The sequence below is a fragment of the Archocentrus centrarchus genome, chromosome 9 (genome assembly GCF_007364275.1).
Source record: "Archocentrus centrarchus isolate MPI-CPG fArcCen1 chromosome 9, fArcCen1, whole genome shotgun sequence".
Taxonomy (NCBI): Eukaryota; Metazoa; Chordata; class Actinopteri; order Cichliformes; family Cichlidae; genus Archocentrus; species Archocentrus centrarchus.
In genome coordinates, this window is record NC_044354.1 from 9,579,033 (window position 1) to 9,605,441 (window position 26,409).

The 26,409-nt window shown below is 41.8% G+C and overlaps 2 protein-coding genes across 3 annotated transcripts in view; one reads left to right on the plus strand and one right to left on the minus strand.

The window, feature by feature from the left end:
* The window catches only part of fancc (FA complementation group C), a 37,895-nt gene extending 25,420 nt beyond the window's left edge, over positions 1 to 12,475 (plus strand). The window contains exons 9-16 of the mRNA XM_030737817.1: positions 68 to 123; positions 247 to 346; positions 3,499 to 3,574; positions 6,419 to 6,524; positions 9,282 to 9,456; positions 10,113 to 10,325; positions 11,158 to 11,317; positions 12,100 to 12,475. Of these exons, the coding sequence (XP_030593677.1) occupies positions 68 to 123; positions 247 to 346; positions 3,499 to 3,574; positions 6,419 to 6,524; positions 9,282 to 9,456; positions 10,113 to 10,325; positions 11,158 to 11,310 (879 nt within the window). The 3' untranslated portion in view covers positions 11,311 to 11,317; positions 12,100 to 12,475. The remainder of the gene's footprint in view (positions 1 to 67; positions 124 to 246; positions 347 to 3,498; positions 3,575 to 6,418; positions 6,525 to 9,281; positions 9,457 to 10,112; positions 10,326 to 11,157; positions 11,318 to 12,099) is intronic.
* Positions 12,476 to 13,534: 1,059 nt separating this feature from the next.
* The window catches only part of aopep (aminopeptidase O (putative)), a 99,742-nt gene continuing 86,867 nt past the window's right edge, over positions 13,535 to 26,409 (minus strand). The window contains exons 16-18 of one of the 2 annotated variants that reach the window (XR_004020382.1): positions 23,802 to 23,888; positions 23,561 to 23,735; positions 13,535 to 13,978 (exon numbers count right to left, since the gene is read on the minus strand). Coding sequence is in view for 1 of the 2 variants with exons in the window: in XM_030737591.1 (XP_030593451.1) it covers positions 23,569 to 23,709; positions 23,802 to 23,888 (228 nt within the window). In the remaining variant the exon portion in view is untranslated. The remainder of the gene's footprint in view (positions 13,979 to 23,560; positions 23,736 to 23,801; positions 23,889 to 26,409) is intronic. The other variant, XM_030737591.1, reaches the window with a different exon arrangement.

Consider the following 26,409-nt stretch of genomic DNA (forward strand, 5'->3'; position numbering starts at 1 on the left):
TTTGGATTGTTGGATTTTATTTGTGTATATGAAGCAGTAAAAAGCAGTAAAACTTTGTGTGTTTCAGCCTAAAGCTTGTGCTCAGCACTGCTCGATATTCTTGGTTGTAAATGACATCTTAAGGTGAGTTCTGGCCATAATGTTTGTGTGTGAGTGTTTTTAAGTGTATATTTCTGTATGTTTGTTTACAAATTTTGTTGATGAATTGTGAAAGCGATATGCTGTAATTGTATGTGTATTTTGCAGGTCCATCTTTAAACAAGCAGAAGGAAATGAGTCTGTTAAGACTCTAGTCCAGACCTTTACCAAGTGTTTCCTGAGGGAACTGGCACCGCTGAAGCCTCAGGTGGGCTACACTTGATGCATAAATGTTTGTTTCATGTAAAACTGCAGTCACTCTTTGCATTTTCAATGAATCTGCTCATGCTTGTCATTTAATTAATTAGTCTTTGGTTCATCATGTATCAAAAACTGTCAGTGATTAGTAAATTATAATGATTATATGATTATAAAGTGGAAGTTAACTTATTTAGAAGTCTTGTTTGTCATCAATCAGCAATTTTTGACATTTCAGAAGCTGCAAAAAGATAACATTTAGAGATTGTGCTGTTATCAAACTTTTTGCTGATAACTTTTATGACATTTGACTACTCCTCCATGAATCGCCACCTTATTGTGGTGGAGGGGTTTGTGTGTCCCAGTGATCCCAGGAGCTATGTTGCCCGGGTTTTGCCATGGGAGACCCTGGTAGGGTCTCCCATGGCAAATTGGTCCTGGGTGAGGGTCCAGACAAAGAGCAGTTCCGAAGACCCCTATGTCTGCAACAACGAGGGAACAGTTTACCCTGCCCGGGATAGGGTTACCCGGGCCCCACCCTGGAGCCAGGCCTGTGGACGGAGCTTGAGGGAGAGTGTCTGGTGGCTGGGCAATAGCCCGTGGTGCCCAGCCGGGCGCAGCCCGAAGAGGTTACATGGGCCCGCCCTCCTGAAGGCCCACCACCCGCAGGAGGTGTCATAGGGGTCGGGTGCAATGTGTGTCGGGCGGAGGCCCTGGTGGACCGATTCCCAGCAATCGAGACTGGCTATTGGGACATAGAATGTCACCTCTCTGGTGGGGAAGGGGCCCGAGCTAGTGCGTGAGGTTGAGAGATACCAGCTAGATATAGTTGGGCTCACCTCAACGCATGGCCTGGGCTCTGGAACCAGTCTCCTGGAGAGGGGCTGGACTCTGTTCCAGTCTGGAGTTGCCCTCGGTAAGAGACAGTGAGCTGGGGTGGGTATTCTTGTACCCTCCCGTCGGAGTTTTCACCAATGGACGAGAGGGTTGTTCCCTGCACCTGAGGCTATAGTCAGACAGTGGAAGGAATACTTCGAGGACCTCCTGAATCCCACTGACATGCCTTCTGTAGTGAAAGCAGAGTCTGGGGACGAGGGGGATGACTTGCCCATCACCGGGGGTGAGGTCACTATGGTGGTTCAACAAGTCCTTGGTGGCAGGGCCCCTAGGGTGGACGAGATTCGCCCTGTGGTTCTGAAGGCTCTGGATGTTGTAGGGCTGTCTTAGTTGACATGCCTCTGCAACATCGCATGGAGATCTGGGGCAGTGCCATTGGATTGGCAGACCGGGGTGGTGGTCCCCATCTTTAAGAAGGGAGACCGGAGGGTGTGCTCCAACTTTCGGGGATCACACTCCTCAGCCTCCTCGGTAAAGGTCTATGCCAGGGTGCTGGAAAGGAGGGTCCGCCCGTTAGTCGAACCTCGGATCCAGGAGGAACAATGCGGCTTTCGTCCTGGTCGTGGAATGCTGGACCAGCTCTTTATCCTTTCAAGGATATTCGAATGTGCGTGGGAATTTGCTCAACCAGTCTACATGTGCTTTGTGGACTTGGAGAAGGCATTCGACTGTGTCCCTTGGGGTATCCTGTGGGAGGTCCTGCAGGAATATGGGGTGTCTGGCCCGTTGTTGCGGGCCATTCAGTCTTTGTACAACCACAGTGAGAGCTTGGTCCATATAGCCGGTAATAAGTCGGATTCGTTTCCTGTGGGTGTTGGACTCTGTCAGGGCTGCCCTTTGTTACCAATTCTGTTCATAATTTTTATGGACAGAATTTCTAGGCGTAGCCAGGTGGTGGAAGGCTTCTTCCTTGGTGGAAGTCTCATCTCTGCTCTTTGCAGATGATGCGGTCCTGTTGGCTTCATCAGGGGGTGGCCTCCAGCTCGCAGTCGAACAGTTCGCAGCCAAGTGTGAAGCGGCTGGTATGAGAATCAGCACCTCTAATTCTGAGGCCATGGTCCTCAGCCAGAAAAGGGTGGATTGCCCTCTTCGGCTCAGGAGTTCCTGCCCCAAGTGGAGGAGTTCAAGTATCTCAGGGTCTTGTTCACGAGTGAGGGGAGAAGGGAGCGAGAGATCGACAGACAGATCGGGGCTGCTTCTGCAGTGATGCAGACGCTGCACTGGTCTGTCGTGGTGAAGAAGAGGGAGCTTAGTGTAAAAGCAAAGCTGTCGATTTACCGGTCGATCTACGTTCCTACCCTCACCTATGGTCACGAGCTTTGGGTAGTGACCGAAAGAATAAGATCGTCAATACAAGCGGCAAAAATGAGTTTCCTTCGAAGGGTGGCTGGCCTCTCCCTTAGAGATAAGGTGAGGTGTGCGGCCATCCGGGAGGGGCTCAGAGTAGAACCGCTGCTCCTCCACATCGAAAGGAGCCAGTTGAGGTGGCTTGGGCATCTAATAAGGATCTCTCCTGGCTGCCTCTTGGGTGAGGTGTTCACACAGAGGCTGATGAGCTATTGCTTCCAGAGCTGCAGGAAAAATCACTTACTTGATGAATTGTCCACTTTATTATCACTTGAACTCCAGCTGGGATCCTGCTGCTCATACCCAACACAGCACATTTCACACTCCTGCCTCATAGACAGTTAATTCAGATCATCAGTTTGGAGGTATTAAGTCTTGTACGGATAAATTACCTGTAGTGTGTGGAAACCACTGTGAGCTCTTACACTTCTTTGTCACTGTGTACTTTTCAGCTTTTGCTAAAACTCTCAGCCCTCAGCCCACATATATCCTCTGTCATTGTATGGGGATCATCCATCCAAAGAGTCTGTGGGACTGTAAGGAATAATCTGGCACTTACATGTCAGCCATTACTGCCAAAAGGCCAGAAAACAGATGTGTTACTATGTAGGGATGATATATTATCTGCTGTGCAACTTTGCGAATAAAGCTTATTCTTTTTCACCTCTATTAACCACTAGATGGCAGTGCCATAGTGTATTTACAGTGGCCTGAATTTTAATGGCTGTAGTCACCCTGCACAAAACGCTACCTATTACACGCTACATTACACATTAGCACCAACTGTATCGCTGTTACACAGCCTCCCATTCAAAATGCCATTTTTCAGGCTTTCAGAGCCCACTGATGCATGAGTTGAAGGGGAGTGTGATTTACATTGATGAAGCTGAGGTAAAAATTTGCCTTGTGTTGTTTCAGACAAGCATATCTTTGAAAGCCTTCTTCCCACAATCACCTTCAAGTCTGCTGGTTCCTCTCTTGACGATGCCATCAGGTCAGTGTCCAGACGCACACATGTTGTGTGAATCATTGACACAATCCACAAAACCCATCACTGTGAATAAGAGAGTGATTAGGTACGCTTTATCAGTGTGTAAACAGTTTTTTCTGCTGCAGAATGACTGGTCTTTTGTGCATCTTGTTCCTGCTAATCAATAATAGTTATTTTATAACTGTTGAATCTTTAATGTCAGACAGGAAATATGACAATTTAAAGCTTTGAAAAAGAAGTGAAACTTAATGAGTTGTCAGTTCCTGTGTGACATTTGTGCAGAAGTTTAATGGGATGCCGGTTTTGCACAAGTGAAATTATTGGTCATCTTACAAAAAAACACTGCATGTTTTTTGTCTTATCAGAGAGAATCTGTATTATCTATACTGAATGCATATCACTTTACTAACGGTGTGTGTGTGTGTGTGGGAATCTTTACAATTAAAGAGATGCTCAGTAGGTGAGTGCAGGAGCACAACGGAGCAGTGCTTATCAGTGTGTGCCCAGACTGGCCTGTAGGCAGGAATGATTTACATGAATGGAGCCATTTAGGGACACACTGGAGCCCAGCCAGAACGCAGAGTTAATTATTACTCTGTGTGTGTGTGTGTGTGTGTGTGTGTGTGTGTGTGTGTGTGTGTGTGTGTGTGTGTGTGTGTGTGTGTGTGTGTGTGTGTGTGTGTGAGAGAGAGAGAGAGGATCAGTTTTTCACCAGGGACTGAATAGAAATGGTACTGTCAAAAGTAGAAGATTTGAGGATTTATTATAATTTGTGCCCCCTCTGAAAAACCCATAAATTTAGTTGTAGCATTGCATTGTTAAAACACAGTCTGGGGAAAAGACTTGGATCAAGATGTCTAGCATTTGAAATATTTAACGTTTGTTCATCAACCTCAGGTGTCTTTTTAGGGGGGGGGGGGGGGGGGGGGGGGGGTTGGTTTGCTGTCAGAAACCTGAATGTGGCATGTGAAACACACAACTGTGGCCCTAACAGCAGTCAAACGGAGTGCTGGAAAGCACAAAAAAGTAATCACAGTTCTGCTTGGAAAATACACTAGGCGGCCACTTTGTTAGGTACACCTGTTCAGCTACCTGTTATTGCAAATATTTATTCAGCCAACCACATGACAGCAACCTTGTGCATTTAGGCATGTAGACATCATCAAGATGGCCTGCTGAAGTTCAAACTGAGCATCACAATGGGAAAAAAGGTGATTTATGTGACTCTGAATGTGCCATAGTTATTGGTGCCAGATGGGTGGGTCATAAAAATTTCAAAAACTGCCTTGCACATCAAGGGTTTACAGAGAATGATCCAAAAATAAGAAACTATCCAGTTAGCAGCAGTTGTCTGGATGAAAATGCCTAGTTGATGCCAGAGATTAGAGGAGAATGGTCAGATTTCTTTGAGCTCTTAAGAAGGAAACAGTAACTCAACTAACCACTTGATACAACCAAGGTAATGCAGAAGAGTATCTGTGAACGCACAACACATCAAACCTTGAAGCTACAGCAGCAGAAGACCTCAGCAGGTGCCACTCTTGTCAGCTGGAAACAGGAAAACGAGGCTATAATTCACATAGGTTCACCAGAATTGGGCAACAGAAGAATGGAAAAATGTGGCCTGGGCTTTTGAGTCTCGATTTCTGTTCCGATATTCAGATTGTAGGGTCAGAATTTGGCGTAAACAGCAAGAACGTGTGGCTACATCCTGCCTTATATTAACAGTTCAGGCTGCTACTGCTGCTGCTGGTGGTGGTGGTGTAATGGGGTGGGGGATATTTTCTTGGTGCACTTTCTGCCCCCTATTACCAACATTAGATTGTTTAAATGCCATAGACTGAGTGTTATTGTTGCCCATGTCCATCCTTTTATGACCAAAGTGTTCCCGTCTTCTGATGGCTGCCTCCAGCAGCGTAATGTACCACATCACAAAGCTCAGATCATCTCAGACTGTTTTTTAAACATGACAGTGAGTTCACTGTACTCAAATGGCCCCCACAGTCACCAGATCTCAATCCTATAGAGCACCTTTGGGGTGTGGTGGAATCATGGATGTGAAGTAATAAATCTGCAGAAACTGTGTGACGCTACCATGTTAATGTGACCAAAACCTCTGAGGAATGTTTCCAGCACCTTGTTGAATGTCGTGAAGAATGAAGTCAGTTCTGAACTCAGCACTAGCAAGGTGTTCCTAACAAAGTGTCCAGTGAATGCGTACGTGCTTGATATTTTGAGGGTTGTCTATTTATTTTACTACTAAATAGCTTCAGCTAGTTTCTTAGTTAAGAATAATTATAGTTATTTTAATATCTGTGAATATGCTTTCTTTCCAGTAAGATAAGATTTCTACAACTGTTTGTACAACAAATCTAAAACAAGGTTATTACAAGATATATGAATATTTACTGGTTTTTGTCTAACGTAACGGTCTTCTTATCCATTTGTTTCAAACAAAGAGAATAAACATATCTATGAGGATATTTTCACTGCACTGCAATTTTGACTTTCAATAGACCAAATCATTTTCCAGTAGAAATGTAGAAAATAGCTGGCAGATGAATCAGTAATTAATATAATTGCTGGTTGCTGGTTTGTGGTGTCATAGGGAATTACATGCTGGAGCCACATTTAGGCCCATAGGTAATTGTTGTCTCACATTTACCGCTTTTACTATAATAATAATAATAATAATGACAATAATAATAAGCTTATTTCCCATAATCTTGAACTAACAGTTCAAGATTATGGGACTTAATAGCTAACTTTGGATCAGTGAATTGTAAAAAGCGATTATTTGTGCAACAAGCCATCATTATGTCGGTAAATCTGAATCTGTTCTTGCAGAGATGCCTCAGGGGGCTTGGAGAAATCACCTGAACTGGCTCAGCAGCTCATTACAGAGACTGACAGAGGAGGAAGAGCAGGGAGACGGAGACAGCAGAAGCTCCAGGTTAGAGTGAGAATGGCTCGTAGAGAGAATGTGTTGATGTGTATCTGCTTCCACCACCCTTACTGAATGCCTGTGCCGTGTTCTTATTTCCATTAGCTCTTGTTGAGGGGGTGGCTAGTCAGATATTTTTCCCTTGCCTCACAGTACAGAGGTCCTGGAGGAGTGCGTAGCTTCTCCAAGCATTCATTAGAGGCTATTAGCTTAGGAAAGAGAGAGCTGTGGAGAAAAAGCGTGGGAAAATGAATGCAAAAGAAGTGGACAAAGTAAAAAAAAAAAAAAAAGGAAAACATGAAACAGAGAAGAGCATACTGTTTAGTTATGGATGCGTTTTGAGAAAAATAGAATAGGGGTTGCCGATTAAAAGAGCATAAACTAGGTGATGTCGTGGAGATGGAGACGGATGACTTGATGCCCTTCAGCTGCAGTTTTTAACAGGGCCCATTATCCCCACCATCGCCTCATTCTGGAGCTCAGTACAAAATTCCCAAAACATTGTTCCGAGCCAGTGGTGGGAAAGTAGTCTGTTGTGTTGCTCCAAGCAAAGTTGCAGCTGCCAAGGCCCCGCAGAGGGCTGCTGCTGTTCGTATTTGGAAGCCAAGTGGAGAGAGCGTAGATGAGGAGGAGAGCTCTAATGATAGTATTAGGGAAATTTGAGAAAGCGATCCTTATCGTGCCTCTGACTTGAAGTCATTCTTGCTTTTGCAGCTGTGAAGTGCTGTTCACTCTGTTGTAGTTCTCTTTCTGCCTAAATCTCAATTTATTTCATTTCCCTCTAAATGATTCTTTTTTTTTTTTTTTTCGTTTAGGGCTACAGTTAACATTTTTTCTGAACTAATAATCTAGCAAACAGCAGTCTGTCTATAAAATGATCTTGTGATGGTGAGAAAATACAGAAAATGCTGATAACGTTTCATAATCATCAGCTGACTGTTTGCGCACCGACACTGTCAGAGCAGAGGACGTCAGACCTTGTTACAGATTATGTAGAGTCTGTCACTTATCATGATGGGGGTTGTTAAATGAAAGTTGTCTAGACTTGTGACAATGTTGCAGTTTGAGGTGTTGTTCATGTGCATGTTTCTGATGCTCGTCACCAGATCAGACAATGAGATTCGGTATAATTCTGAGTTAGATGTGCATCAAAAGCTTAATGTCGCTTTGATCCTCCATTGATCCTGTCAGTGGGGGTGGGCTAATTTCACTGGCAGCAGCTCAGTTGTGGTTCATTCATAAAGTCCTAATGAATCAGTAAACAGCCTGCTGTCAGAGGGGTTTTTTTTTCTGCTCCACACTGAACACCAGTTTGCTTTAGTGTAATTTTGCTTAGTTGCCATCTCAGTTTGACAAAATGTATTTAATTTATTTTTTGGACAGAAATTTGGGTGTAAATTGTTGGGCTGACAGTCGTCAGTTGTATTTTCCACCAGTAGTTTGGAGAAAACTCTGCCAAAGGGGAAAGTTGTGCATATTTTCTCAAATACCTTGGAAAAACTGAGACTAGGATAGATTAAGTGCCAGTCCATTAACAGACTGAATCAGACCACCCAAATTACCTTAGTTTATAGATATTAAAACCTGTTTATAGCACTAGAATTGTTCCAGTGTAATGCCTTGTTTGCATACCCCATTAGAAACTTGTGACAAACACCTCACAGACTCTACTTACTTGGTTTTCAGCCAAGTCCTGTAGCCTTATTTTATTTTATTTTTTTACTTAGTTGTCATCCATGTCATAACTATCATGTATCCATCCATCCATCATCCATCCATCCATCCATCCATCCATCCATCCATTCTCTTCCGCTTATCCAGTTCAGGGTCGCAGGGGGTGCTGAAGCCTATCCCAGCTATCATAGGGCGAGAGGCAGGGTACACCCTATACAGGTCGCCAGCCTGTCACACCAGCCAACGCAGAGCGACGGACAACCGTTCACACTCACATTCACACCTATGGGCAATTTAGAGAGACCAATTAACCTAACCCCAGTAACTGCATGTCTTTGGACTGTGGGAGGAAACCGGAGTACCTGGAGGAAACCCAGGCAGACACGGGGAGAACACGCACGAACCCAGGCCTTCTAGATGTTATTCCAGCTGTGAGGCAGCAGTGCTAACCACCACACCGCCGTGCTATCATGTAATAATTACTAAATAGTCTAATAAGAAGCTAAATCCACATATTTCACAAGATGCATCTGAAACTTCTGCAAATACAAAGTCATTTCAGTTGACACAGGCAAGCATGAATTTTTAAGTATAAAGGACTAAAATGTAGATTTATTGGCATCTTACAGTGAGGTTGCAGATTTGAAACAGCCAAATGCTCTTCTGTCACCCCTCCCTTTCCAAGAGTGAGTCTAAGCTACCCGGGAATTCTTGCTTTGTCCACTCTGGGCTCCTGTAGCACAACATGGCGTACTTGATGGAAGATTATTTGTTTTAGCTTAAAAACAAAGATTTCTACTTAAAGGTGATTGTACACTACTGAAAACATAATTGTGAATTTTTTATCCCTTTTAAGCTCCTAAGTCCCCCTAAATCCTACCAACTAATCATTTAATATAATTGAAGGTGTTTGCTATTAAATTTTATTTATTTTTAATTGTAGCCCATGAGGCATGTGTTCATATAATTAAGTTCTCTGATGTGGTACACTGTCATTAGTCTTGTTTAGAAAAATCCATCTCATCATACTCATTGGGACCAGGTGGTTTGGGAGTCTTCCTTTTAAGTGCTACTTCTTCTAATCCCCTGCAGGGGGCACCACAATGTGTTTGAGGCCTGGTTCCTGCTGGGTCAGTGTGCCCACTGGGTGCAGGTGGCTGTCCAGCTGCTGGTCACATCAGGGCCTGAAGATATTGGTCCCCTCCTGTGGCTGCTGACCTTCTACCACCACCCCACCAACAGGTGGCACCACAGAGCTTCACTGCTGGTGAGAATTTTTTATTTTTTTTAAAACATAAATAATTTTCTTTGTCTAATTATGTACCGACTATAATGTCTCAGTAGGTATCGAACTGATCGATGTGAAACTAAGAAGATGAACCTTCTTAAATAAACTTAAGCTTCATTTGAAAACCAATTTACTCTTTCAGTGTAATTATTTCTCTTCTTTTACCAAAACTGCTGCTTCACTGTTATCTGCAGGTGTGTTGTTGTTGAGGGGGAAAAAAAGGAGAGGGGGGGGAGTAATAACACATTAATGAATAAATTATGGATGACCCCTAACTGAGAGGGAGAGAGTGATACAGCGGTGAAGAGGGAGAGAGAGTGAGATGAGAGGGCTGGGTGAAAAGGGTGATGTGGTATTGATTCCTCAGTGTTTGTCTGGCCAGCTTGCCTGAGTTTTGTCTTTCTGTCTCCTGTTTGTCTGCCTCCCATCATAACCCTCAGAGACTCCACCATCACCTCTAGTACAGTTGTACGTTCTTCTCAGTTGGGTTGTCTTCTTGTGTCATTTGTGAATTAACCGTCTGCTTATTGTTTATTTTTTTGTTTTGTTTTTTTTGCAAAAAAGATTTTTAAAGAAACGCCCCATTTAAAATCTGACTTGGTTTAAATTCAACATGCTCTTTTTTTTGTCACCAGGCGCGAGCCAAAGAAGCGTGGAAGGACATATACGCTCTTTTCTCGGTCGCAGCTCATCCTCTCCCCAGTGACCGTGTGCAGTCACTGGTCACGCTGGTTTCACCACAACCTGAACAGCAATCACTCGCTCCATTATTGACTGTCAGCCTTTTAGTTAACGTTGCTGTTTTCTGCCAGCTGCCACTGAGTGGCTCAACAGAGATTTTACAGACGGTGAGGAAACTGTTTTGCTTCTCCTCTGTCATTTCCAGATTCTTGTTCCACACATCCAGTTATTTGAAGCAAAGCACACAGTGACTCACTTTACATTATGCTGTGAAATAGTTTATAAATATGTTACACTTGAATGTCCTCCAGACCTTGGATGCAAGCTGTTAACAAAAAAATAAAATTACATTAAAAGGTCCGTTTATAGAGAACGATGCTAATCATTCTGTTCCTCTTTTCATGCAGTGTGTAAAGTTTGATTGGAATGCTCTACAAATCCATCTGTAAAAATCAGGAAACGCACACAAATAAGACTTGTCCAGTTTCCCCTCAAGTCCACTAGAAACATAGATTTCTTTAAAGCCTGTGATATATGTGAAATGCTCCATTTAGGTGTAAAAAATTTCTGCCATCTGTATTATGCTTTCGAAGTTTGGAGGGTAGTGCAAAGTTTGGAGGGAAAAAGTGACAATAAACACACTTTGAACAAGTGCATCATCATGTTGTTGCTTAGCTAAAATGTTATTTTAGTAATTTTTTTGTCTCATTCCATATACACAAAATTTTTAGATGTAATATGCATTCTGATTTAGCTTACACAACATTTTTTCTGCACGTTCCAATATCAGGAATTATGTGGTGTCATAAATATTAAGTCAGCTTTCTTTTTGATGATGCCTATGAGAGAAGATTTGCTTTTTCTGGTGAAAATTTTTGGCCTGGTCACAGGCAATGACTTTTTGTGTGTGTGTGTGTGTGTGTGTGTGTGTGTGTGTGTGTGTGTGTGTGTGTGTGTGTGTGTGTGTGTGTGTGTGTGTGTGTGTGTGTGTCAGTCCAGGTGGTGGATCAGTCTGGTCTGCTTGATGAAGCAGCATGTGTTCTCAGCTCACTGGAGCTCAGACTAAACGAAGGAAGCTGTTTATCAAGCGACCCAGTTCATCTCAGGATCAAAGCACTTCAAAACACAATAACACAAACGCATTCAGAGTGAGGCCACGGTGAGCACTGAGTACACACCATAGTTACGTACAACATTATACAAAACCACACAGCAGTGAGCTCATCCCTGGATCTTTAGCTCGTTTGCAGAGTAACAAATAGCCATGCTCTGTTGTCGATGTGCTGTGGAACAATGACAGGACTGTGTCAAAACAACAGAGCGAGGTCACAATTAGACGTACGCACACAAAACACAAGTGCAAGCCCCACAAGGACACTTGGTGTGACAGATTACGCTGCAAAGCAGCAGCAGCGCGTACGTGTCAGTCCTCCCACTCATATAATTGCCTCACAATATAAATCCTTCATGCTACACAAGCTGACTGTAAGATGTAGGTTTGAGGGGAGCAAAGCCAAGTGCCGGTTGTCTTCGTGTAATTACTGTTTCTGGCTTGAAAAACACGTTTTAACAGTGCCGAGTATATGATAAATGTAAATGATTAATGTCACTCACAGATATTTCTCTGTACATTTTAAATAGCTTTACTGTTTGTAAAGCTCACGGACTAGAGGTCACATTTGATTCAGAACTGGAAGCGTGCGCTGCTTAAGCCTTTACATGACACTAATTATTACTACAAGCTGACTGCTGCTGGAGTTTAATGTAAACAAATAAATATACATTTACATGTATTTCTATATGTATTTTTATAGAGCTATATTTTATGCTCTGGGTTTGTGAACCAAAGCATATACACTCTTATATTAATGATTTGAAGGAACTTGTTATGAAACACATTATTCTAAGTGTCATCTTCTTCTTATCCTCTTCATCTCACAGTGGGACAGAAGGCCACAAGAAGTTCCCGCCACGCTGAGCTTGCCTCCAGGTGTAGCTCTGCCACAGCAGGTCTCCTCCAGGTGGTACGGGTCAGCCTGGTTATAATAAGTGTCTCTGATACGCCAAATTGAGTTGTCATATTTGTATTTTACATATAAAATCAGGCTAACAGGCATGTGTAGCATGTCTCTCTTTTGTCTCTTAAAGAAAAGGCATACATTGATTTAAAACATTTTTTTTTATTTTAACATAAATGACAAATAAAAGAATCGATTATACATAAACAGCTTTGCCATTCGTATTTGCACAGCAGTTCTAATCTCGTCACTTACACATATAGAAATACCCTGAGAGTCGTCTGTTTCATTACAGCCAGGAGTGAAGTTGTTAAAAAAAATAAAATAAAATATTCACCTCAAAGAATTTCCAGTCTAAACTCCAAAGAACCAGATCATGACTTTAGACTAAACAGACATGAATTCACATTTACACACACACCTACGCAAACTGGCGCTTACTTAAACACAGCAGCTCAGGCTCTAAAACACGGATGGAGGTGCGGCGCCGACTGTTTCCATGTAATACCCCATTGTTTTTGGTTTTTTTGCCATGTCCCACTGACATCATTTTGAAACAGGTGAAAAACTGATTATTTCTTTTCTCTCTTACCACGGCGGCAGTACAGTCAACAACAGTTTCAGGTACTGTGGTCCCTTTCTTTGGGACAAACTGCCTGCTGAGCTGAGGTCATTCAGAACTGCGTCCACATTCAAAAACAAACTTTTTTATGCTCACAGATCTACACTTAATAAGCCTGTGAAAATAAAAAGCTGTGTGTTAACTTGTATTTTATTTCTTTATAAAATGTTATGTTATTGTCCAATTTATGGTGAGCCCGTCAGAATTGTAACCTCAGTTTCCAGTTCTCAGCTGACAGAAGTGGCACCCAGTACGGTCTTCTCCTGCTGTAGCACATCTGCTTCAAGGGTTGACATGTGTTCACAGATGCTCTTCTGCATACCTTGGTTGTAACAAGTGGTTATTTGAGTTACTGTTTCCTTCTTATCAGCCTAAAGCAGTCTGGCTATTCTCCTCTGACCTCTGGCATCAACAAGGCATTTTCAGCCAGAGAGCTGCTGCTGCTCACTGGATATTTTCTCTTTTTCAGACCATTCTCTGTAAACCCTAGAGATGGCTGTGCGGCAAACTCCCAGTAGATCAGCAGTTTCTGAAATACTCAAGTCTAGCCCATCTGGTACCAAGAAAAAAACATGCCACAGTCAAAGTCACTTAAATTACCTTTCTTCCCCATTCTGATGCTCGGTTTGAACTTCAGCAGGTTGTCTTGAACATGTCTGCACGCCTAAAGGCACTGACTTGCCGCCATATGATTGGCTGATTAGATATTTGCATTAATGAGCAGTTGAACAAAGTGTCCAGTGAATGCATGTAGTTTTTATTAATTGCCATTCCCCATTTTGGCAATCAGGGAACAAAGAAAATAAACTGACACATCACACGCTATTCCCCATTTACACAAAAATCTGGTTTAGGTTTAACACCTTTGATAACTCACACCTCAAAGGGTTAATAAAATATGGATAATTAGTTCAGCTGATGGGGACACCAACATTAAATCACCCAGCTGACTAATGGTGCACATATCTAGCACACACCAGCTATTTCTTAGACTTGAATGAACAGAGCTGCTGTGCTCTAAATCTTGCCAGTTGGCCTTAGTTGCAGAGGATGAATGCAGCCCTCTGGTTTTCACACTGCTGAGCTATTCTGCAGCATCCCACAAAAAGAGCAGGTGAGTGCTGGACCCTCGTCCGGCCTCTGTGCCAAACTCCTGTCCCTCCTGTCTGTAGTCAGCAACCTGGAAGAAAATGAAGAATATGTTCACACTGGAACATTACAGAAAATTTGGTAGATGCTTATAATCCTCTAACGGGTTATCTTTGTGCTGTGAAGACAAAACACTAAATGTGTGTTTTAGTCCAGACAAAGAATTGAAAGTAGATAATGGCATAAAGCTCAAAACCTAAATAAATGACAAGAGTATGGGTTATTAACAGCTGTTGGCAGTACGTTTTCTGTTTCTGCAGCAGCTCAACTGATTCAGCCAGGTTTACTAACACACGCCAGGCCTACAGTTCTGTACCCAAAGAATTCTCCTTTTAATAAAATTATGCAAAGCATTCTCTTAAAAATATAGTGCCTTTCATCAGAATCCAATGCACCTGCTGTGTGAAAGCTGTGGGACTGCCATGGATCTGATCATATTTTTAAACCCCAAAAAAGAAAAGTCAATTCCATAACTCATTTCTTTCATATGACATGTTTAAGCAGTGGAATAAGTCTGCTGGCAGCGGCATTTGTCTCTGGTTTGGTGGTGAGTGGACTGGATTCCTGTTCCTGCTGAACTGAGCCAGTGATTCTGTAGGACTGATTATCAGCTCAGTAGGCACAGAAATCCAAGCCCAAATCTCTCTCTCTCTCTGTCTCATCAAGTGCTGGCTATCAACATTATTTTCTTCCTTTTGTAATGAGGCAAAAAGCAATTCCAACTCAGGTAGCGTGTCGAGCACCGTTCCAACCACTTTGCTAAACCCACGAGAAAAGAGTACATTTCAACAGCTGACACTGTTGGATTTTCCCAGCTGGTGAATGGCGCAATTCACATGGTTGAAACTTCACAAGTGTCAGCAAGGCCACTGCTAGATGGAGGGAGCTGGCCCAAATTAATTGTACATTGTTGGCATTTAAAAAAAAAAAAAAAAAAAGCTACAAGAGCTCTTCAAGAGTCTGATCATGAAAATTGAAATTCTAAATCCATCAAATCCACATTCCACTACCTTCTGTGATGAGCATTCAAAGTGCTTATACTTTGAAATGGAAGGCAATGCCTCATCTCCCTGAAATATAGTTATTCTGAAGAGATGATCAGTTGCGTTTCACATGCATGAGGAGAAGAAAATGTGAGCGTTGTGGGCCGAATAAGTTTATTTTCGGTCTCTTTATACAATGTTGCTTTGTCCTTTGATGTGCAGAGCACCATTTCCTTCCCATTAGAGTGTAATAAATCACCTTTTGGATACGGGCTCTGATGGCAATTCCTCTCTTTTACAGGCCTTTGATGGTCATTACTCTTTTAACAGGCCCTAAATATAGGTCTAAAAATGGCAGGCTCCACATGGCCCTCATTTCTAATTCACACATCTATCCTGCTAGCCGCCATTTTGTCGTTGTGAATATAGAGTGCTGTAATGCATCCTCATGGCTTCTATCCTAAAAAAAAAAAAAAGAAGACGACTGACCAGTTTTAAAATTCATTTTCAGCCATCTGTCACTGTTTTGATTGGGGAGCCATTGGTCCAGAACAGTATAGATTTGAATTACAATTAGCTGGTTAAAATGTGAACTCTGGCACACACTACACCCACATATGATCAGAGGTTATACTGTAAGTTACTGCAGGCCAGAATTTTAAACTTTAAAGTCAGATTAATTCTTTGCACGTAGTCCAGCTGCAGAGCTGATTAGTGCACTTTGGGGGAACTCATTTTTCTGAGCTACTTTTTTTTTTTTGGTAGGGAGATGCAAATGGATATCGTTGTGTAAGAGTCCCAAAGTAACTATTTTTAACTAGTTTTGTGTCATGTGAAGTAAACTGAGATTTATTGATCATTGTGTTGGAAGACGTTGCAAAGGAAAATCCAATCGTGCACGATAAACCTCGCACTCTGCCTGCATTGTTTTTGTATTAAAGCTTATCTTGACTAATTCGGGAACCTGCTCTCAGCACTCTCCGTGATGCTTGAAACAAAACATGAGTAACCCAGCTGAGAATTCCGGTTTTTCATGTTATCAGTGGGTGTTTCACAGGATTACAGTTTTTTTTTTGTTTTGTTTTGTTTTTCTTTCTCCCATCTCAGACAAAACAATAGAAGTGTATATCCCCACATTAAATCTACTGGAGAGACCTAAAATAATGGAAGGACCTTGAAATCACTATCAAGAGTTCCATCTTTGGGGCCTCAGTCTTGTTTTCCTTCACAGTGTGGAAATGTGTGAGAATCAGTCTACTTTATGGGTCTCTGTATCTCTGCTTCCTCGGGCTGAGATTAGATCAAAAATCAATACATATCAGTCAGGGATGCCCAGACAGACTTTTCGCTGCCAATGTGATTTTAGTTTTAAAACCTGAGGCACTTCAAGTACTTAAAGGCTGATTTTTGAGAAGGGATTTTATGATGGCCCTGTCAACCGTTTTAAAACAACTTACCCAGCTTTATCTCAACATGTCTGATAAGTTAAATGAACAGTTATTTGATTTAATGCTGATACCCCTCTATATGAAGCCACAGCCTGCATCACAGTTAACTTAGTCTAACAAGACTGAAAACGACGACTACGTATCAAAAAAGGTGTCACTCTGGGTGTCAAGCGGCCGACAGGGACTCCAGGAAGCCGCTGCACCCAGCCAAGAAACAGTCTCTCATATAATCCCCTGTAAAACCAAAAAGTCGGTTTATAGCAGAGTAAATAAACAATGTGAATGACTCAGCTTTGCAGCCTATCCTTACTCTCCCTTTCCAGGCTCTGTGCTGAGTTCAGCTTTGGCTGCTGACTTCCTATCAAGCAGGCAGTTATGAGAGCGGTATTAATCTTTGGGCAATGTAATGCAATTCACACAATGTCAAAATGTTTACAAAGCAAGATGCCAAATCTAAAATCCATGATACACTCTAATTCCAAGCAGGTTTCTCTGCAGTGTGCTCACACGGAAAACTTCAGTCTACACAGCGTACACATGAAACAATCCTGCAGGTGAAAGCAAGTATGGTAGGATCAAATGTCCAGGGTTTATCCTCCCTCTAGCCCTTTGGCAGTGAGCACCCCCCCACACACACACCCACTTTCCCCGTATGTTTCTAAATAAGAGTTTTAAGGTCATTTGATCTTCAGGGTATCTTCTGATGTAAAAGGCTTTGAGGGTTATTAAAAAGGTTTAAATTGAATTTGCCTATAGGCACAGCAAGTGTCTTACAGTAGACAAATAAGTTTATTTTACATCTTTTCATTTATCCATCAATTTTGTGCCACTTTTTTGAGCCCAGTTTGCCTTGATTTCACTCATATCATTACCATGTATTGTTGTATATTACTTGAAAATGCTGAGAGTGTGGTTAACACTGCACCAGTGATGATGATGATGATGATGAGGCTGATGGTAGCCAGTGCTCAAGGACTTATGAAATATCTGTCAGCACCATTAAGCAGAGTTTTGGTCTCCCCAGACCTCATTAGTACCTCAAGTACAGTCTCTCTCCTGAGATACTTAGCTCTCACCTTCTCTGGAACTATAAATCGTGCAACTGGCATCATCTGCAGGATTCTCTCTTATACTACGCAACTAAAAGAAGACAAGCAGAGGGGTGGAGGTACAGAGCAAAGAGGGAAGATGAAAGAAGGAGAAAGAACAACAGGCAAAGCGGGAGAACGAAGCGTGGCGCTCATTAGTAATCTCGCACAGTGTTTTGAATTTGCAAGGGGGCCTTGCGTGTTTAATTCTTCTGAGTGAGAAGGTCTCAGTGGAAAGTTTTTCCAGACATGCAAGTGGGGCTGGAAGAGAGGAGAGCTATTGAGAGCAAAAGCAGTGAGATACGGAGAAGGAGGAAAAAAAACTGAAATGAGATTTAAAAAACAAAAAGGTGAAGGAGGGAAAAGTGAAAGAAAATGCAGGACAATCAAGTAATGAGTGAGAAAACAGCAGAGAGAAGACAGAGAGGAAGGGAGTGCTGTGAGCGAAATGTATAAACACACTTTTTGGATAACTGAAGTAGGAAAATATCAACTGGCTCAACTATCCGCACACACACACACACACACACACACATAGCTACCACTGTAAAAACTTTGTGGCACATTTCTTTTCTCTCTTTCTTCCACACCCGTTTGTCGTCTCCTCTTTGTCTCCCTGTCTGGGTCATGCTCTCCTCAGGTGCAGAACTTAGCCACTGTGAACAAAGAGGGAATCAATCACTGTTCACCAATCAGCTAAGCTCTGTGTCTGGCTGGAGAGAGGATACAAAAACCTGTCCGACGTGTACGCGCACTTACAAAACACCCACAGTGATGAGCTTCATCACTCTTGTTTTTTTTTTCCTTCTCCAAATCATCAGCTCCTCAAACACAAACACACACACACACCCTCACATAATCATGTCTTCTTTCGTTTTTTTCCAAGTTTCTGGGGGGACAAGCGTGTTTATGTATGTGTATAGGAGGGGCTGTGGTTGCCATAGCAGCTGACTGGGTCAAGGTTGTGTGGTAATCCCTGGCAATGTGATTTTATCATAAGTCACAAATCAGCACGCCAGGAACCCTCACAGCCCAGACATGAAAGAACAAGATCTTCACTCACTGTCTTTTTTTTTTCTCTCTAGTTACATCCTCAAGTCCAGCTCCACTGCCATGCTAATCTACAACTGCCCTCAAACTATATTATATTGTGTGTGTATATATATATATATATATATATATAAATATATATAAATAAACACACACACACACACACACACACACATATAAAATGTAAAAATAACTTCCTATGTCCTTTCAGCTTGTTTTTCTCTTTCAGACCTGTAGAACCTCGCTCCCTCTCTCTCACACTATTTCCTTGGTCACCCCTCTCCTCGTCTCCCATTCGCCACGCTCGGCTAACCCGACGATATGCCCCTCATTAAGCGGATCAAGAGGGATTCCAGAGGCATGTACCGGAGGGGGAAGAAAAGAATGAGGGAGTGAGCAGGGAGGGGAAAAAGAATTAAAAAAAAGACAGGGAGAGACCACCCTTCTCTTTTAAAGGGTTGTGCTTTTTGGGTTTAGGAACACAGAGCAGGGAGTGAGCCTTGACAGACATGTTGTTTTCAGTTAAAACCCTCTCAGCCCGCCTCAGCCTAATCCCACTGTACTGTGGTCTGCGTGAGAGTGTAAAAGGGTACAGGGAGGACTGGTCTACTTAAGAAAGGAAGAAGCTGGAACACAAACTGAGCAGTAAAACATAAATCCATCTCCCCACAGTGCGATATGAAAAAGCAGTGACGAGGTCTGTTCATCCATCATTTTAATTGGTTAGAGATCTGGACCTTAGTTCAGTTGACCGGTGTGATCCACTGATGTTTATGGAGGCTTGTTTAGGTCAGTCCAATGGGAAGCAACAGTAAAAGTTAGGAAATTTGTCTCGAACTGCTTGTTATCTTCTATTGTTTTTTTTTTCTCCCCTCCTGTACTTGTGCTGAGACCCCATAGAGAGGTGCTGTGAGGGATTGAAGGATGACGACAACAGATCTGTGGGCGCAGACAGATAGGTGCTGGACACGCGTGTATTGTACATACGTTTGTGTGTGTGTGTGTCAGATTTATCAGGACTGAGCCAGATGCCAGGCACTTGTCGAGAAAGCCTTTCACATCCGGTACAAATGCATTAAGCTTTTTGAGTGTGTGTCTGTGTGTCTGAAGATAAAAGCCCATCTTGGTCATGGCCTAAAATAGGATTTAGTCCTGTAACTCACTCAGGATGATGTGAACAACTATTTAACAGCATCTTATGATGCATCCGGTGTTGACCGGGGTTGGTGACCTTACACTCACTGTACAATATACTGTAGCAACAAAGCTACCTGATTTTTAGGTGTGAATGAAAAGGTGCGACATAAAGCAATGTGACTGGGTTTAGCAGTGTGTGTATTTTGTCCCAAAATTCAGCAGCTTCATACTTGTATATTGTATTACTTATTTCATCTAATATTAGAAATTTCTAACATTTTCCATTTTGTCCAGTTAGAAAAGATTAGAGCTAATGAATGCCATTTTTTTAATGCTGACTGTGAGGTTGTTTGCCTTAGTCCATGAATCAACTGCACTATGCAATTTCTGGATTGTTGCTTCTTTGTCCTGTTACTTCCTGCTAAAAAGTTGGAGGGAGGTAGCAGATGATACATAGTAACAAGTTGAAAAATGAAAGCATGCTGATCAGCTGCTAAATGAAAAATCAGGGCGTTTATCTTAAAAAAAATCACATTGCTGAACATCCTGTTAATTTTCTAAAATGAACTAGGGGTTTTATTTTGAAACACATACACATTAAGAATCTTGATAATATCCCCAAAATAACTGGAAGCTTTTATTTTAACCTTGAACTGGATAAGTGGAAAGAAGGAAGGAAAGATGGAGGGATGGACGGACTTCCTATCTCTAGCTGAAGGCTTTTATTTTGAAAATTCCACACATTTTAAAGCATACCAGTCTTCCTAATACCTCCTGTCAGTCACTGTCGCGGCCTTTACACTGATGTCTGCTGTCCATCAGTATGTGTGGGTGAGAAAGAGGCAGACAGCTCTGAACTGTGAATGGCACCTTGCATGTGCAGGATGATCTGAGCTGGAAGTAGTTAACTGACTCGAAAATACTGTTTGTGTTTCCAGTGCTCCATGTGAAGACTCAAAAACACAGTCAGGAACACTGACGGGCACAAATATGCTGAAAATGTGTGCAAGCCCATTTCAAACAGGGCTCTACAATCACATTCAACCATTTGGCTGAGACACAGTCAAGTTTTTGCTATGAAAACATCAAAACTGTCCACCAGTCAGAAAGAGAGCAAATCTGAGGGAAGAGATTCAAATCTGCCAATCAGATGATGAAATCCAAGTAAATCATAGCTCATCAACTGTCAACACCCGTTGACACCTGTGTCAGTTAAGCAGCAGTTAAAGTTGTTATGATGATTTGCTTCTCTGTGGCTGACAGTGAAGTCTGTGTAAAATGTCTTTCTGCACACCTCCAGAAAAACAGCTTATGAAGTCAGAATTGCAGCTCATATCAACATGGGGTAAAAACTGAGTGGCCCAAAAAGTTGCTCTACAGATTTTTTTTTTTTACTGTTCCTAGTATTAAAAATGCACAAGTCTGTTGTCTTTGAGCAAAATATTATTTGGAAGGAAAAAGAAGAAATTTAAGTGACAAATTCAAAATCATTCTAAAATCAACAAAAGCAAAGTTTGGCAGGAATAATGGACATTTTCTATTGTTTTACAATTAAAAAAAAGAGTTGTCAAAGACAAACATCGTGTTTCATTGTGTAATTAATTAGTCCAGTCAAACAGTCTGCCTATTGAAATTTTTTTTTCTTTTGCCACTACATATTTTAGAATCAGTAACACATCATGGAAACAAGTGGCCCATCTTTGTGTTTGAACAGTGTTTTTAAGATTGTTTGTTTTGCACCAATCCCATTAATCAGAGGATTGACAGGAAATGAACTATAAACTGAATATAAACAATAATTTTACTTTGCTTACCATTCACCAATTTTAGCTTCTTAAATGTTGGAATAGCCTGCATTTTTTATGTTTTACATTTTTATAAACAATTTCACATATTTTCTGTTTGTCAAACATAAACAAGAAATTGATCCAGATTTTTAAGCATTTAGCAAACCATTTAATTTACATGTATTATTTTTTCCATCCATTTTTGTGCTGCTTATTAAGGTCTTTGTCGCGATGGGGCAGCAGCCTAATCAGAAAAACCCAGATTTCCCCAGCCACCACCTCCAGCTCATCCAGGGGGAACGCTGAGGCGTTCCCAGGCCAGCTGAGAGATGTAATCTCTCCAGCATCCTGGGTGTACCCCAGCCTTCTCCTGGTAGGACATGCCCGCCCAGGACTCATCCTAGTCAGATGCCTGAACCACCACAGATGGCTGTTCTCGATGTGGGAGAGTAGCGGCTCTAAGTTCCCCCTGAATGACTGAATTCCTCATCCTATCTCTAAGGGAGAGGCCAGCCACCATTCGAGGAAAGCTCATTTCCGTCGCTTGTATCCACGATCTCACGATTTGCCAACCGAGCTATGGGAGCCACCACAGATCATCCAGCTTTTAAGAAAACATCTAGTATTAGCTGTAGCCACACGGACAAGTCCGATAAAGCAGATAAGCTGCGTTTTTGAGTAAAAGCTGAACACATTTTCACTAAGGATGATTTTTTTTCTTCACCTCTGACAGCTTCTTTTATGATCCAGCTTTTCATGTGTTTAAAAAAAAAAAAAAAAACAGCAGCAAAATAATAACCGGTGTCCTTGTGGCCTAGTGATGCATGCCAACTGACAACTTTAATTCAATTCAGTTATTTTAAAAAAGCACTGATAAAAAGTAATGCTATAACCTCAGGGTATTTCAGTTCAAAGCAAATAAGATTTTATAACATCCTATTCACAACATACTACTGTACTCAAATAACATTTTGAAGCATAGTTGGGTTGCTTTACTTCAATTGACAAGCCTAGATCCATTTAATTGCCTCCTTTCATTATTCATTATTAATGTCAGTAATAAGAGGACTGTTATGGAAAGATCAGCAGCTATGAAGAGAGCTGTGCTCCCTTCTGCTCTCTCTCTTCTTTCTCTCTCTAAACCATAATTTCTTCTTCTCTTCTTCATTTAATGTCAGACAAATACACCCCTCACGGTATGGAGTCATCCAAAAAACCAGTGGTTGACAATTGTGGTTATACATACATACACACACACACACACACACACACACGAGGAATTTCAGGGTCAACGGTATGAAAATCCCTCCACATCAAGTAGAGAGCATCCTGAATCCGTCAGAAAATGCTCACTGACCCATTCCCTCTCTTTTTTCTGTCTTCCCTCTCATTTGTTTGAGGAACACATTCCCAAATTCCTTCTCTGACAAACACATCCTGACGGCGCTGCTGTGAAACCACAGAAAAGCCCCCACTCCGAATGTACAAACACACACGTGCATACACACTCAATAAGCTCAGGAAGGAATGTGCAGTAAAGGTAGCCAAGTGACTCAAGTGTAGACTGTCCGCTGGTGCAGATGGAATCAGGATCAATTCAACACAAAGCTTTCTTTTACAGACTCCATTTCAGGCTAGAAGGTCAACTATGAAATAAAGATAGTGGCTTTCTAACTGAGAAATATTTAAAAACTTAAAGAGATAAAGTATTGATTACTGGGTCTTATTCCCATGTATTGTTCAAGTAACTCGCCAAGCTATTTAAAGCATCTTGTTGCAACCTGAGCTCCAAATATAAAGCCCTGAGCGGCTAACTTGTAATCTTATTTTATAAACCCAAGCAAATATGTTTTTCTGTTTTTTATTTGGCTTGTTTGGAGACTCCGTGCCATTCTGTGCCAGTGAAAGCCACTAAAATTATGATGAAACTAAAATTCTTCTTAAAAGAAAATGATTATGTAACAACAATAGGGAGAAAAAGTAGACCCAAAAGAGGGAGGTGAGAATCTAATTATGCATTATATACTCTATCAAAACAACAGTATTCATAAAAAAATAAATAGATAAAGGCCAACATGTTTGACAACATCTGAAATTAAGAACTGAATATAAAATTTCACCTCTACTGTTAGAGGACCATCTCCTCCACCACTCTGCGTGCTGATTGGTCCATTTCTTCCCGGACTAGTGAGAGGCAGCGACGCGCCAGAGCCTGTTGCTCAGGGTCCTCGTGAACCATCAGCTCCCCGTACAGATACACGCCCATGGCCTGGAGTGCACACACACACACAAAAACTACATTTATTTAGTTTATTTCCTCTCAGGTTGAATCAGACACTCTTAACAGCTGTGTGTATTTACTTGGTCGTGAATCAGAAAGTTTTCCACATCTCCGTAAGCCTGAGTGTACGCGTGTTTGACCACAAGCTCGCACCAGCGATGTCGGACCTGCAAACCAAGACAGAGGGAGAGAAAAAAAAATACAGCACTGATACAGCATCAAAGTTTAATTAAGAATTCAGAGCCATACAAAACCAAGAAATCAAAGAGAAAATTACAGAATTAGGTGTTAAAAGAGGATAAATTATAGGATATATTATTTTGATTCAATTCAGTTTTATTTATATAGCACCAATTCACAAAAAATTGTAGGGTATTATTAGAGAGGTGCAATATTAGAGAGAAAACCCCAACAATCAGACAGTCCTTTATGAGCAAGCATTTAGTGACAGTGGGAAGGAAAAACTCCCTTTTAACAGGAATAAAGCTCCAGCAGAGCCACGCTCAGGAAAGGGTGGTTTACCCTTTAAGCTTAACAGCACGGTCGTTTTTTAAAGTTTTGTGGATCAGCGCTGTTCATTCAAAGCTGATGCAGCTGACTGGGTGAATACACACAATATTAAGTTATCAAGGAAGAAATGAATTACCCTTGAATACAGCTTGTACCACCAATAAAAATATTAAGAGATGGAAGGGTATTGATTGTAGTTTTTGTGTATTTGCCATTTTGAAAGACATATTTTTCCTGCTTGTAGCCAGTGCACTCAAACATGACATTAACCAAAACAGCTCATCTGACAAGCTGGGAGACTGTGGGCTGAGTCATCCACAATCGGAGCTTTAATAGATAAGAACATTGTTTTACAAAGAAAATCGTCCCAGTCTAAAGTTTGCGTTAAAAAGTTTGATTGAATGCCCTGTGTGCATGTGTGTAGAGCTGTATCTTTACTGTACGTGTGCATGTGTGTGTGTGTGTGTGTGTGTGTGTGTGAAAGCTAATGCTTGGCCTTTCTCCCAGAGGATCAATAGGAGCTCTGTTGCCGCGGTTACAGGAGAGATCAGAGACTGGCTCTGTCCCTGCCTCGACCATCATCCTTCATCATCTGCTCCGAGCGTGCACGTGAGCATGCGTGACCGTGCGTGTATGTGCAGAGAGTGTGCGCACGGATATACAGACAGACACATGATAATAAAAGAGACAGAGCCATAAAAAAAAAGTGTTGAAAAATGTTTTAAAGAACTGTCACTACTTTAAAGCCTGACAGTTTCCCCTGGCTGCTTTTTTGTGGGTGTTTCAGTCTTCTCCATAACTATCTCAACACAGTCAGGATGATAAACTAGCCCTTTGGGCAGTACAGTGACCAAGTGTGGGATTTTTGGAGATTGATTCTATTTCAGCAGCTCAGGCTTTGGGCAATTCTTAAGCAGCTATACAGATATTCAGTTTGAGATAGTGTATACTAGAAAAGAACCAACAGACTACCTTTTTTAAAGCAATCACACTCTTAATAGGAGTTTTTGCTTTGTTAATTTGTGCTGCAGATGTTGCCCTGCCCTCTACCTACTTGTGCAGAATGAAGCTCCATTTACAACCACATTCAAATCCTCACATTACCTCTGCAACCTAGTAAATAAAGATGAGTTAAACAGGTCTCAGATGGGCTTTCAAGTCGCTCTTTCATCCAAATTTTAAAAAATCCTTTCCCATTTATATCCAGCTTTATTCTGGAAGGCAGGGAAAAAAGCAGAAAGCAAATTAAGAGTAATGCTCTTCTACCTCGTGCCCAAACGGGAATGTCTCTGTGCGTCTGTATTCGTGGGAGTGCGCACATGAGCGTGTACAGTATGCATAGCCTCTGGTGCCAGCCTTGCCCTTCTGGCCTGCGTAGCCCCGGCAGCTGTTCCCTGTGCTGGGTTACATTCCTGGGGAGAGCCCGGGGGCAGAGCAGCTGCCTAGTGCATCTCTCCTTACCCTCTTTTTTTTTTTTTTTCCTCTGTTTCCTCTTGCTGGGCCCCTCTCTCTGACAGCACATGCAATTACACAGTGACATTCCTTCATTTATTACTCCAACCGAGGAACAGTTGTAGCGTTTGTGTGTGCGCTCTTATCATGCTGCACAAACTTTCACATCTCATACAGGGAAAAATCTCACGCGACGGCACGCATGGAGCAAAGATGCAAGATCCACATATTGCATACCAGCATTTTGGGAAATATTCTATTTCTTCCTGAAAACTGTCCCGAATTTTATTCCAGTTCCAACATATGGAGATGAGATGGTTAGCTGGTCAGGCTCTTTCCAAATGTATACAAGTGAGAATAGTGAGCTTTAGAGGTGCTATTAGGAGAGCTTTTGGTAAAGCTAGTTTAACTGTGAATAAGAGCAGGATCTTCTCCTCTTATTTATCAAAAAACCAAAAACAACAACGATGATCAATTTGTTTCCTTTTCAGTATTTGTCTTATAATCATTCTTTTACACTGCTGCTCTGCTACTTTATGCTTACCATTATGCTTTACTTATGTTGTTTGCCCAATGGCATCTATTAAGTCTGGAAGGAATTTTTGAAACTGGAGGGATTTTGTTTGTTTTTTTTTGCTCATTTGAGGAACTGTGTTTGTTTCCAGTCTAACATGAGCCAGTGAAGTCCTTTGAAGTCATTTGGATTAAAGTACACAAATAAACTTG